We start from the raw sequence: 14154 nt of genomic DNA on the forward strand, positions 1-14154 counted from the left end.
ATTTCCTTCTTCTTTCTTCGGGCTAGCCGTGACGCACAGAGAAATAAGGAGCCCTGACAGAGAGGGATAGATAGAGACAGATAAAGAGAGAGAGAGGGAGAGGGAGAGGGAGAGGGAGAGGGGAGCGGTAAGGGCGGGATGGCTGCCCATCTGTGCTTCAATCCATGCCGTCACAGAGAGATGGAGACAGATCGAGAGAGAGAAAGAGAGATAGAGAGAGATATATATAGAGAGAGCGAGAGGGGAGAGGTGGGGGTTCGGATCACTGCTCATTCTCTGTTGCATCGTCAGATAAGTGTTGTTTCAAATTTAATTTTGTACCAAATTTTACTTTTTTTAATTGTTTCTTGCATTTATGGTTACCTGCATGTGGTGATTGAAAGGTCAAAAAAAATTTGCAAATCTTTTTTCCATATTTGGTTAGGTTAGTCTTCTGTATTTTTTTAATCCGTTTGGGGATTTTCTGGGTCTCTATATATGGTTGCTTTTGGGTTTTGCATCTCATTCTCGGTTTCTCTCTGTCAGATAATATTTCCAACGTTCGTTCCTTACCTTTTTTTTACGTTTTCTAATTTTTCATCTCAGCTTTTGCCATTCGTGTTTGATTACAATATTTATGGCTGTAATAAACCCTTTGAGTGTATTGTTAGCTTCTGTTTAGACTATTGTTAGTTGTTGTTAAGTTGCTGCCATTTTTTGGTAATTAGTATTCAAATTTTTTTTTTTTTTGAAAGAAGTTTGTGTTCTGTGATTTGAATTGGAACAAAATCAGTAAACACAGCAGATTGATTTACAATCTGTGATTTTCTTAAAAAATGCCATATTTAGGTTGAGCTATGTTTTAAATTATTTGTTTTTTTGCCTCTGTGACTGTGTATGTAGATGTCTGTGTGTATGTGCAAATATTTTTGAGCGTATCGTTGGCTTCTGTTTTAGACTATTATTAGTTGTTGTTAGGTTGCTGCCATTCTTTAATAATTAGTGTAAAATTTTGTTTTTTTTTTAAAGAAGTTTTTCTTCTGTGATTTGAATTGGTAATTAGTGTGTAAAACCCTTTGACTAATTTTAATGCGATATTTTTATTTCGATTGTTTAAGAACAAGAAAACTAACTTTTCTTCTCTTTTTTATGGATTGCAGGAAACGTACTGCCAACTCGGGATTTTGCATGGTTGCTTTTGGGTTTTGCATCTCATTCTCGGTTTCTCTCTGTCAAATAATTTTTCCAGCGTTCGTTCCTTACCTTTTTTTTACGTTTTCTAATTTTTCATCTTAGCTTTTGCCATTCGTGTTTGATTACAATATTTATGGCTGTAATAAACCCTTTGAGTGTATTGTTAGCTTCTGTTTAGACTGTTGTTAGTTGTTGTTAAGTTGCTGCCATTTTTTGGTAATTAGTGTTAAAATGTTTTTTTTTTTAAAGAAGTTTTTATTCTGTGATTTGAATTGGAACAAAATCAGTAAACACAACAGGTTGATTTACAATCTGTGATTTTTTTTAAAAATGCCATATTTAGGTTCAGCTCTGTTTTAAATTATTTGTATTTTTGTCTCTGTGACTGTGTATGTACATGTCTGTGTATGTACATGTCTGTGTGTATGTGCAAATATTTTTGAGCGTATCGTTAGCTTCTGTTTTAGACTGTTATTAGTTGTTTTTAGGTTGCTGCCATTCTTTAATAATTAGTGTAAAATTTTGTTTTTTTTTAAAGAAGTTTTTTTGCTGTGATTTGACTTGGTAATTAGTGTGTAAAACGATGGGAAGTTTAACTGTTTGCGGATTAATCTTGGTTTCATTTTCCGTATGTGTTTATTTTTGGCCAATGAATTTTAGAGTGTTGTTATTTGTTGTTAAGTTGCTGCCATTTTTTGGTGATTGGCATTAAAAACCTTTATTTTTTGAAGAGGTTTTTTTTTTTGGGTGATTTTAATTGGAACCCTTTAACTACACATGTTTTTAGAGTGTGCACATCTATATGTATGTGTGTGTACATGTAAAAAACTCTGTAACTCACTGCACATTTTTATAACTGTGAAACACTCCCATTTGCTGAAAAGTGCAGTTTATATGTGTACATGTGTATAAATGTATGTGCAAGTATATGTGTCAGTGTATACCTAAGTATATGTCTAGATATATGTATAGGCGCCTATATAACTATATGTATATCTGTGTACATGTGTATATGTATGTATGGGCACCTGTATAACTATATTTATATCTATGTACATGTATAAGTACCTGTACAACTATATGTATATACGTATGTATGCATGCATGCATCTGTGTGTATGTCTGTATGTACATGTATATGTATGTATGCATGCATGCATCTGTGTGTGTATGTACATGTATATGTATGTATGCATGATGTGTGTGTATGTACATGTATATGTATGTGTACATGCATCTGTATGCGTCTGTCTGTGTATGTACATGTATATGTATGCATGCATGCATCTGTATGCGTGTGTGTGTATATACATGTAGATGTGTGTATATGTAAGGTTTAGGGTTTAGATAATTTGTGTGTGGAGTGTGGTCTTTAATGTTTGGGGAAAATTTCTAAGTTGGTTACTATTACAGGATTAGTGGTGATGGATTTGCTATGTTTGTGAATTTCAGAAATTTGGATACTCGAAGGAAACACTTGGGCCTTTAGCTTTTTGAGGTATATTCATTAATGGCGGTTTTCTAACTATAGAATAGCATTCATTTCCAATATTTTTGGTATTTTGCCATGGTTGTAATTCACATTTAAAGGTGTAAAAACAGGTGTGTTGTATATATATATATGGAGTTGGAATATATGTCGACTGTTACAAGCAAATATAGTGTTGACTTATAAACGATTTTCCCATCCTCATTTACATGTTCAATGTAGACTTAATTATGCTAATCAGCCTCTGTTGCAAAAACGAATCTCCTTTGTGGCTAAGTGAAAACATGCAGATCATCTTATTTTATTAATTTCAGCATAAATTAACACTTGCATTTGATCAGTGTGAGTAAGTATGTAATGTATGGAAAAAAAAACAGTTTAGTTTCATTACGATTTATTCAAAAAGATTTATAAATATTTGCCTTCGCGTATTGTTTACTTATAAAAAAAAATTGAATTATTTGGTTCATTAACATTATATTTAATTTGTGATTCAGAGAAAATAAAATGGTGAAAGAGATCGATCGAAAAGAACAACAAATTTTAGGAGGGGTTTTGGTAAAAGATTTAAGAAGCTTGGTAATAGCTCGAAAAGAAGAACAGCTTCGAGGGACAAAATTGTTTTATTCAGAGACTGGTCCAGGACCCAGCACATCAAGAGCACGAAAAATAGAAAAAACAAGAATGGGTTTACGTGTCTATGGAAAAGGTGTCAATCGAAACAAATTAGTGGTTCACACTATGTATTCACCTAGAAATCGTAGTAATCCACCGAAAGAAAATGGGCAGAAGAGCTTTTTTGGGTTGTACAATTGGATTTGCAAGTTTGATCGCCCAAAGAAGATTGGGATGCTCCTTCTCTGGTTCATCTCCACTGTAGTGGTTTTTTGGATTTTAAAAAATATGTAGGGATCATCTAGATTTTAAATTTTAAAAAAGGTTTTGTAAACCTTTTTGGTTGCTTGGTAACCATAATGATGTAAACGATGAAGTGGTTTTTTGAATTGTAAATATGTAGGGATGGGTGGAATTTTGAATTTTATAAAAAAGGTTGCGTAAACTTTTTTGTTGGCTTACAAGCATAATGATGTAAACAATGATCACCCTTATCGATATAATAATTAAGTGTTGTTGCTACTCATTTTCACACCTTTGTGGCTTTGATTAATTCATTTTTGCCTTTGACAAAAAAAAATATATATCATTTCTACCTTAATGCAATTTTTCCCTGATTTTGTGATTTGACAAAATTGATGTTCATATTCCATTTACTAAATCACAAAAATAATCACATTATTCAGTGGTGATTCATGTTTTGCTTCTGCTTTGATTTACTTTGATTTTTTTGTTATTTATTTTTATTAGCTGGTTAATCCATTGTTTAGCTAGGATTGTTCTTCTTATTTTTTATTCCATTGTGTTGTGTATGTGCTTACATTTTTAGCCTTTTTTGGTTGGTTATTTTTTTATTATCCAGGTTTTCGCAATTAATTGCTTACGCTTGCCAGTGATTCCTTTTGCAACTGAAACTGGTTAGCTTTCTCGATTTTTACATATGAATTGGTTTTAAAATTAAACATTAATCTCATTTACTTTCTTTATTTTATTTTAGAGGATTAAAAAAAGTAGTTAGTTTTGGTAAATGTGGATGAATGTTTTAGGTCTTACCATAGTTTACATGTGGTTTCTTTGATTTTGTTATTTATGCCTAAAAACTTGAGAATGTTTGACAAGACCGCTAATATTAAGTGGTTTTTATTGCTGGTGTTGACCTAATTTAATTAGATGATTTAATTAGGATTTTGTTTTTGTGGTTATATTTTGGATGTATTTGTGTTTTTAATAGTGCATTCTTTACGTGTGGCGATTTGATTTGTAAGTAAGGCTTAGTCATTCGCATGTTCTTTTTGTTTTTATTTGCGTAGTATTATGCCTAGAAAAGTCCGAATATCTGCGAGGGCAGCTAAAATTCAACACACCAACTTAGGCGTTTTCAATGGCGATGTTTATCCGGATGATGTGATTTTGCAAGATGTCCCAACTTCTTATGATCAAGAATATAACAAAGTTTCACACTCTTTACTGTTTCATAACAATACAACCAATCATGTCCAACCCAATACATCTGTTTTGAAACAAAATGCATTCATTGCCAATGGATTCAACTCATCTTCGTCCGCTGCTAGCACTTCACATGAAATTACCATCCCTGTTTTCCTTGCCAATGATGCCACTTTGCGTGGTATATTGATCTCTGATACTCAAGACGATCATCCTGTTAGAAGCTCACATGTGATTGGCCAGGCCGCTTATCAAAAAAAAAGAAAACGTATGCGCTCTCTGACAATATAGTCCTCTTTGCATTGTTTTTAAACTTATTTTAGAAGTTAACTTTGGTTCGCTACTTTGGGGATGATTGTGTCATCTTTCTTTTCATAGGTGTTGATCCAGACTATGTTGATTTTGGCCCTAGAAATTCTCAATGTCAATATTGTGGCGCTTTGTTTTGGTCTACTGAGCGGTTAAAAACAAACGTTTCTTCTATTAGAAGGCCACAGTTCACTGCATGCTGTATGAGTCAAAAAGTTAAATTCCCACCTGTTAAGCCCACTCCTGCTTATTTGGAACATCTGCTAAATTCAACAAATTCTCAAGAAAGTTCGCATTTCAAAACAAATGTTAGGTTGTATAATTCAATGATGGCATTCACTTCAATGGGGGCTAAAGTTGATGCATCGATAAACAAGGGTCAAGGTCCTTACGTTTTTAAGATTAATGGTCAAGTGCATCATTTAATGGGTTCTTTGTTGCCTCCTGAAGGTGAGAGCCCTAAGTTTGCACAGCTCTACATTTATGACACTCAAAATGAAATCAATAATCGTATGAGTTGTTTTCCTCATTCAGAAGAATCTTCGAAGGTTGACGAACAAATTGTTAGTGGGCTCATTAAGATGTTAGATGAGTGTAATGAGTTGGTTCAGTTATTTAGAGTCGCAAGGGATAGGATTAATGAACAGTCAACAAGTTCTCTGCGCTTGCGTTTACACGGCACACCGAGCAACCATGATGCGCAATATAATCTGCCAACATGTGATGGCATAGGAGGGTTAATAGTTGGGGATATCGGTCAGTTTCATACCGAAAGAGATATTATTGTTGAACACAGGGCAACTGGCCTACAAAGGATAACAAAGTTGCATCCAAAATATATGGCCCTTCAATATCCTCTTCTTTTCCCATATGGTGAAGATGGATACAGTAAAGGTCTCCCTTGGAATCCAGATTTCAAAGGGAAAAAACCCAAGACTGGCGGAGTGTCTATGAGAGCATTTGTGGGTTACCAAATTCAGGATAGACCAGGACAGGATAGCACCCTGTTAAAGGGTGGCAGATTATTTCAACAATATTTAGTAGATGCATATGCCACACTTGAAGAAGATAGACTTGATTTCATTAGGGCAAATCAAAATTCCTTGAGAACTGAGCATCTTAAGGGAATTCATGAGGCGTTGAGAAAAGGAAATGCAAGTGGTTCCGACATTGGTAAGAGGATTATCTTGCCAACTTCATTTACTGGCAGTGCTAGATACATGATAAATAATTATCAGGATGCTATGGCTATATGCCGTCACTTAGGAAATCCTGATTTATTTATCACATTTACATGCAATGCTAAGTGGCCTGAAATTATCGAAGATCTACGTGAAAGACTTGGTTGTAGGGTTGAAGACAGACCAGACATTGTATCCAGAATTTTCAAAGCAAAACTTGACCATATGGTTAAGTATATAAAATCAGGAAAACCTTTTGGCAAAGTTGAATCTGATTAGTTATTGTCTTTTCTCAGTTCTCAAGATTATTTGTTTCTTTTCTCTTATAAGCATATACATCAGGCGTTCTGTTTTGATTTTTTTTTTATCTTATATTTCTCAAAACAGTGATTTACACAGTCGAATTTCAAAAAAGAGGTCTCCCACATTGCCACATCTTGGTTTGGGTCAGTAAAGAGTATAAGTGTCATTCTCCTTCTGATGTGGATTCAATCATTTCGGCTGAAATTCCTAACCCAGAATTTGACAAAGATGGGTATGATGTTGTTGCGCTGTACATGATTCATGGTCCATGCGGTCTTGCAAATGAAAAATCCCCTTGCATGAAAGAAAAAAAATGTTTAAAGAGATTCCCAAAACATTTTTCAAATGAAACTACTTTTGAATCTGATGGTTTTGTGAAATACAAGCGTAGAGAAATGGAAAATTGTTTTGTTGTAAAAAATGGAGTGAAGCTTAATAATGCGTTTGTTGTTCCTTACAATCGTGAATTGTTATTAAAGTATCAAGCACATATAAATGTTGAATCGTGTTGTCAATCAATGCTTATTAAATATCTTTTCAAGTATATAACCAAGGGTGTTGATAGGGCCAGAGCTGTTTTTGAGGATCAAGAGTTTGATGAAATTGTGGCTTATCTAAATTGCAGATATTTATGCCCTTATGAAGCAGTTTGGAGATTGTTACAATTTCATATTCACTTTAGAGAACCAGCTGTTCAAAGATTGTGTGTCCATCTTCCTTCTGACCAAAATGTTGTCTTTCAAGAGGATGATAATTTAAACTATGTTGTTAATCAACCTAATCTTGAAAGCACAATGTTAACAAAATGGTTTGAAATGAATGCTCAAGATCCTGATGCATGCCAGTTATCTTATGTTGAATTTCCTTCGAAATATGTTTGGAATAGTGAAAATAAAGAGTGGACTCGAAGGAAAAGTGGTAGATGTCTAGGTAGAGTTGCGTATGTTCACCCTGCTGCTGGTGAATTATACTATTTGAGATTATTGCTTAATTATCAAAAAGGTGGCTTTTGTTTTGATGATTTAAGAACAATTAAAGGTGTTCTTCAACCCACATTTCAAGCTGCATGCAACTCACTAGGTCTGTTAGGAGATGATAAGGAGTGGAACAACGCAATGTTAGAAGCGATGGTTACTGCATCATCGTATCAATTGCGACAATTGTTTGTTACATTAGTTTTGTTTTGTGATGTTGCTGATCCAACAACTTTGTTTGAGACACATTGGAAAATGATGTGTGATGACATCTTGACAAAGATGGTTAATGCTTTTGGCTTGCAGGATATGTCTAAGTATGAGGATGAACTTAGAAATTCTCTTTTGTATGAGTTAGAAAAGTTGTTTGTAGTTTCAAATAGTTCTCTGTCTAAACATCACCTCCCAGTTCCAAACAAAGATTTGATGGATAGACTTAAGAATAGAAGTTTAAGAGAGGAGTTAAACTATGACTCTGAATCACTTAAAGAACAACATTCAATATTGATGGCACAGTTGAATCAAGAGCAAAAAATAGTTTATGATAGTGTTATAGAGGTTGTTGATGGCAACAAGCCTGGTCTATTTTTTGTTCATGGACATGGTGGAACTGGTAAGACTTTTTTGTGGACCACTATCATAGCTAAGATTAGATCAGAGAACCGTATTGTTTTGGCGGTTGCTTCGTCTGGAATTGCCTCCCTTTTGCTTCCTGGCGGAAGAACTGCACACTCTCGATTTAAAATGCCTATCAGCATTACAGATTGTTCAATTTGTGAAATAAAAAAAGGAACTCATCTAGCACAATTAATTAGTAATGCAGCTCTTATTGTTTGGGATGAAGCACCAATGAATCATAAACAATGTTTTGAAACTTTAGATAGATCTCTTCGTGATGTTCTTAAAGGGTCTAAACCAGGTTTTGATAATTTGCCATTTGGAGGAAAGCCAATTCTCTTTGGAGGTGATTTTAGACAAATTTTGCCTGTTGTTCCAAATGGAACTAAAGCTGACATTGTTGAAGCTTCATTGACAAGTTCTTATCTTTGGCCTTATCTAACTGTTTTTTTTCTCAAAGAAAACATGAGGCTTTCAAAAACTGGTTTGAATGAGCAGGAAAAACAGGAGTTAGCTGATTTTGCAAATTGGATATTACAAATTGGAAACGGTAATGTTGCTAATTCTATATTGTCAACTGATGAAGAAAGTTCTTGGGTTGAAATTTCAAAAGACTTTCTTATTAATTTTGATGATGATCCTATCGAAAATATGGTTTCAGCGGTGTACACAGATTTTAAAACAAATTTTCATGATGTATCATATTTGAAAGAAAGAGCCATTGTCACACCGCGAAACAACACGGTAACTGAGATAAATGATTTTATGTTGACTATGGTGCCTGGCGAAGCTCGCACGTACCTCAGTTTTGATTCTGTGTCTTCTTCGACAGAAAATGTTGAAAATCTTGATATACTTTATCCGCTAGAATTTTTGAACCAACTTGACTTACCTGGTTTGCCGCACCACAAGCTAGCATTGAAAGTTGGTATGCCAGTAATGTTGCTTAGAAATTTAAATCAAAGTTGTGGATTGTGTAACGGGACAAGGTTGGTGGTGATGCAGTTAACTGATAGAATTGTGGAAGCAAAGATCATAACGGGTAGCAAAATTGGTGACAAAGTTTACATTCCAAGAATCATTACGGAGTCATCAGAAAATAAATATCCGTTTACTTTGCGGCGAAGACAATTTCCTCTTAGAATTTGTTATGCAATGACAATTAATAAGAGTCAAGGACAATCTTTGAAGATTGTTGGGTTATTTCTATCTCAAACAGTTTTTTCTCATGGACAGCTCTACGTTGCATTGTCTAGGGTCACCTCAAAACAAGGTCTTAAAATTGTGATTGCTCATGATAGTGATATGCCTTATGGATACACAAAAAACATTGTTTATAAAGATGTTTTGAATTGTTTACATGAAGGTGTGTTGATTTGTGTTTGTCCATTCATTTTTTTTTTCTCTTTTTGTCTATTTTTCAAAATTCTAATGTATTCTTTGTTTCATGTGTGTTGCACGATTTTGAGGATTTTATTTGCTTCTAAATTTACTTTATATAGATTGATGGAGCATATGCCAGTTCGTCTTCTGTTACCATACAAGCCAACAAGAAAACTACAAATTAGGATATGCAGAATTTGGGTGACAAAAAATATTGGAGCTGATCGTCAACCTGCAAGTTTGGACTGTGTCTTTGTTGACAAAGAGGTTACATCTTTACACATTTTTCTCATTGTTATATAGACACAGTTTTATATTTGTCGAAATGCATCTATCATACTTTCAGTATTAATTCGATTTTTCCTTCTCATTGATTAACATTCCATCTTTTTTGTGTTCAATTGTGGTTTGCAGAAATTTCTGAAGTAAAATATTCATTAAATGTTTTGTGAAATAGGCATTTTTCAATAGCGTAGTTGTGCTGTTGGTTTTTTGATGATGTGCTTAATGTTTATTTTGGATTGAATTTCAACTTCTACATAGATTTATGATTAGTAAACTCTCATGGCAGTTTGGAAATGATAATTTGTTCACGAGCTTATTTACTACTTTAATGATTAATTTAATTTTGTTTTTCCTCTCTAAAAGGGACATGCAATTCAGGCGACCATGAAACCCTGGGACATCCAATTCTTTTTGGACCGTCTAAAAGTTGGGTTCGTGTACAAGATAGATAAATTTCGTCTTATCAATAACAGAAAGTCAAACAAAATTGTCCCTCATGATGCCATGGTTGAGTTGAACAAAAACACTACCATAGTCCCAGTTGAGAAACCAAATCAACTGATCCCGATGCATTGGTTTAATTTAATTGAATTTGATGAGCTTCACAAGAAAGTCGATAGAGATGTAAACCTTACAGGTAAAGCGTCTAATTTTGACTATTGCCACTACTCTAAAATTATTATTCTTAGTTTTTAACTTAATTTAGCTTAAACTGGTTCTTATAACTATATCATACATAGATGTTTTTGGTTGTTTGATGGCTTTACAACCGATTGAGGAAATCACTGTGCAAAATATTAGAGTTGAGAAAAAGCGAGACCTCAAACTTCAAAATACTAGGTGAACCATACTACTCATACACTGTTATTGCATATTTATACAAATATAGTCGTATAAAAATTACATAGAAAGTTCTGACTTTATTTTATAATTGTAGAGGTGAACAAGTTACAGTAACACTATGGGCAGAAACTGCAACAAGTTTTCAAGACGATGCATTGCAGTCACTTTCGTCGCCTCTCTTCATTGTTTTGACTTCACTCAAAGTGAAGAAATACAAAGGTTATACCTTAACAAAATCTATATGTGATCACTTTACTTTTGTATTGATAATTGTTATCTTTCTATTTATAGGAAAACCTGTTTTGGGGAGCACAGGCTCAACAGTTTGTATTTTCAATCCTGATATCCCACAACTTTCAGAATATAAACAACAGTAGGTGAACAAATCTTATTTAATGTTTTTTTTTTGTTTATGTTTTTACCATCTATATTCTTGAACCAAAAAATGTGAAAATCAGGTTTGAACACCTCAAAACACCCATTGAAATTCTACAAACTTCTGCTGAAAAGTATGGAAAGGGTGCTGTTATAGCTGATTCTGAACAGAAGACAATTGAACAACTGCTTCTTCTTGATCCGGCATTAAACAAGGTCAATCCATTATCACTAAATCGTCTCATGTTTTGTCGATTTTATTTTACAACTGCTTTCCAATTGATTGTTTGTTGTCATTTGGAAATGACAAATTGTTTCTTAATCTATACTGTGTTGTGCATACAAAGTGTCGTGTTTTTTGTTTCTTTGTTCATTTATAAGCTTTTGTGCAAAAAATTATACAACTTATCTTTCATGATTCAATGTACATTCTCCAAAATGTTACCTCATGTCCAAAATATGAATTCTGTTTTATAATTTGGGTGGAAATGCATATACTAAGGTACAAGTGTCATGTTTGGGAGTTTATTCTTAAATGTTTTTTGTATTTGAAAATTTAATATCATATCAGAATACAAGTTTCGTATGCCAAGCAACAATTGTCGATTACGATTTGACCAAAGGATGGTGGTACAAGTCGTGCCCGTATTGCCACAAAAGTGTCAAGAATACATATGGAACTTTCCAGTGCTTTGAACATGGGTCACTCGAAAAAATGCCTGAGCCATGGTAATTTATTAATTTATTTTTTCTACACTCTTTATATCTCTTTGCAATGAACATGATTTTTATTCCAAGATTTTTTTTTTAAATTGCTAAACTTACATCATTATATCTTTGTCATTTATTTAGGTTTAAGATGAATTTTATTGTGGATGATGCCACAAATCAATTCAACTTCTTAGTGATCGGAAGGACTGCTGAAAAACTTTTGGGTATCTCTTGCCACTCTTTGGTCATAGAAGAAGGCTACGATGACTCTTCTGTGTTGCCACCGCACCTTCAAAAATTGGTTGGCAGCACAAAAAAGTTCCAAGTCCGTTTTGGTAATCAAAACAATGAGTTTGGCAACACCGACTTTGTTGTTCATGGAATAATTGAGGAAGAAGCATTAGTTCACCCAAAACTTAGTTCGATTGTACCACGTACACCTGCTACCAACACCGGGAAACAAGTTATTGATGCAGCAACCCCTATCCCTATTACTACCCTGGAATCCCAAATCCGACAAATCAAATCAGTTGCGACAAACAAGAATGTAAAGAGGACACTATTTGTTGAAAATGAAACTTCAAAAACTCACAGGTTAAGTTTCCCCTTCACATAATGTTGGTATTCCATTAAATAAAAACATCATGCATGCACTTTATAACGTTCATTTCCATCCTTTTTAAATTTAACATGTTTTCACAGCAAACATGATGAGGGGAGCCAACCACTGTCTACTAATTCAACCAGAATCTCGGCAGAAATCTCTAACTTGGTTGTCCCAAAAGTTGAACCTGCAGACAAAACGCCGATCAGTACATTAAGAAGTAGATCACAAGCAAAGAAAATCAAGGACAGGTATAATGAGTTATTGCTTACAATAATATATGCCAACTTGAACAATTATTGAATTTTTGTTCTTATTTGCTGCTCAGTGTTGGAGATGTTCATTCGCAAAAGAAATGAGCTATAGAAGACTTTATCATGGACTGCTGCAAAGGATCGAACATATGTATTTTTTGGCTATTCCACTGTTATAAATATATACTTTTTGGGCATTCCACTACTAAAGTTGTCTTATTATTTTATGCAACTGTTGGAACAATAGAAAGCCTTGCAGAACATGTATTTTGTTATGTTGCATGCAGAAACAAAATATGTGTAAACTGCATGGTATTTCAGTCTTTGATGCAAAGACACTATATTTTATCATTTGCAACTTTTGTCATTATAAACTTTCCTTCAAGTAATTTCGATTGTATATTGTCTCTCGATGTCAACTTAATAGAGTAGCAATGTAAATTGAATGGCTTATTTTATGTATCAATTCACCTATCTTTTACTTTTTCTTTTATGAATATTATACATGGTTTGAATACCCGCAGCAAAGCGCGGGCATTCCTCCTAGTACTCTTCTAAATCACTATTTGTGTTACTTGAATCTTCTGAGTCTGAATCTATCATGTTAATACTCTCTATACTATAAATACTCTCATTATCACTTAAATTATCTAAACTGTATATTGACTGAATATCCTCATCTTCTTCTAGCTTAAGTAACTCCATCAAATGTACTTTCTCTTTTGACTGTTTACCTAGTTTTGGACATTTAGGTCTAATATGTCCAGCTTCTCCACATAAATAACATTTACAATTACTCTTATCTTTTGGTGCTTTATATTTTCTAATCCAAGGTTTGCCACTTCTTTTTCTAAATTGTTTTGGAATATATTTTCTCTTCCTATATGTTCTTGAAGGTCTTATACTAAAATTCTTATGCTGTTTGTACGGTTTATATGACTTATATTTCTTTTTGTGTATTTTCTTATGCTTATTTTTCTTATGACAACCATACTGTTGTGGTAAATCTATGTTTTTACAACTCATGTAAAATTGTTTCCTAATTTGTCTCTTAGCTTTTATTTGACTACACTCTTGTCTAAGTATATCGTATACATGTTGAATTCTAGGTCCTATTGCAATATCATTTTTCTTTGGATGCTTTTGCCATTCATTCCAAATCTTTTCTCCTATTGGTCCTTTTATTTTTGTCATATAAGTATCTAATAAATTAATATCACTAATTCTACCTGTTCTACCTAAATATTTAAAGAAATCAGTGGTATATTCAGCTATATATTGTAAATCACAAATTTGTAATTGTTCTAAATTTCTAATTGCTCTTTTCTGCTCTTGTTCACTTCTGCCATCTAATCTATTATGATCTAAAAATTCTTGTTTAATCAAAGTAACAAAACCATCAATATTAAAATGTGTTTTAGCTGCCTGATGCTGTTCTGGATTTTGGACTTTCCATGACTGGAAATAATCAAAAACTAAACCATCTAAAGTATGCTCAAAATAATCTAGCATATTTTGTGAATTACTAAAATCTAACATCAATGCTGCATGTACGCAACCTTTTTCCCATCTTTCAATTGTTCTCTCCCAA

General features: G+C 33.5%; 2 protein-coding genes and 1 long non-coding RNA gene across 3 annotated transcripts; all 3 read left to right on the top strand.

Annotated features, from left to right (window-relative positions):
• The first annotated feature begins 247 nt into the window (after positions 1-247).
• LOC139189631 (uncharacterized) lies at positions 248-3679 on the top strand. The gene is made up of 3 exons (XR_011573450.1): positions 248-1229; positions 2626-2671; positions 3160-3679. It is a non-coding gene; the product is annotated as an uncharacterized lncRNA (long non-coding RNA).
• Positions 3680-4591: 912 nt separating this feature from the next.
• On the top strand, positions 4592-9962 carry LOC103421973 (uncharacterized). Its single transcript, XM_029088741.2, has 4 exons — positions 4592-4991; positions 5102-6205; positions 6601-9474; positions 9949-9962. The coding sequence occupies exons 1-4, from the start codon at positions 4592-4594 to the stop codon at positions 9960-9962; spliced, it is 4392 nt and encodes a 1463-aa protein (XP_028944574.2).
• A 291-nt stretch (positions 9963-10253) lies between these two features.
• On the top strand, positions 10254-13029 carry LOC103409242 (replication protein A 70 kDa DNA-binding subunit B-like). The gene is made up of 9 exons (XM_070808333.1): positions 10254-10413; positions 10517-10616; positions 10714-10838; positions 10911-10992; positions 11078-11210; positions 11566-11723; positions 11847-12299; positions 12408-12560; positions 12638-13029. The coding sequence occupies exons 1-9, from the start codon at positions 10281-10283 to the stop codon at positions 12666-12668; spliced, it is 1368 nt and encodes a 455-aa protein (XP_070664434.1). The 5' UTR covers positions 10254-10280; the 3' UTR covers positions 12669-13029.
• The last annotated feature ends 1125 nt before the right edge of the window (positions 13030-14154 follow it).

Source organism: Malus domestica, chromosome 11 (genome assembly GCF_042453785.1).
Source record: "Malus domestica chromosome 11, GDT2T_hap1".
NCBI lineage: Eukaryota > Viridiplantae > Streptophyta > Magnoliopsida > Rosales > Rosaceae > Malus > Malus domestica.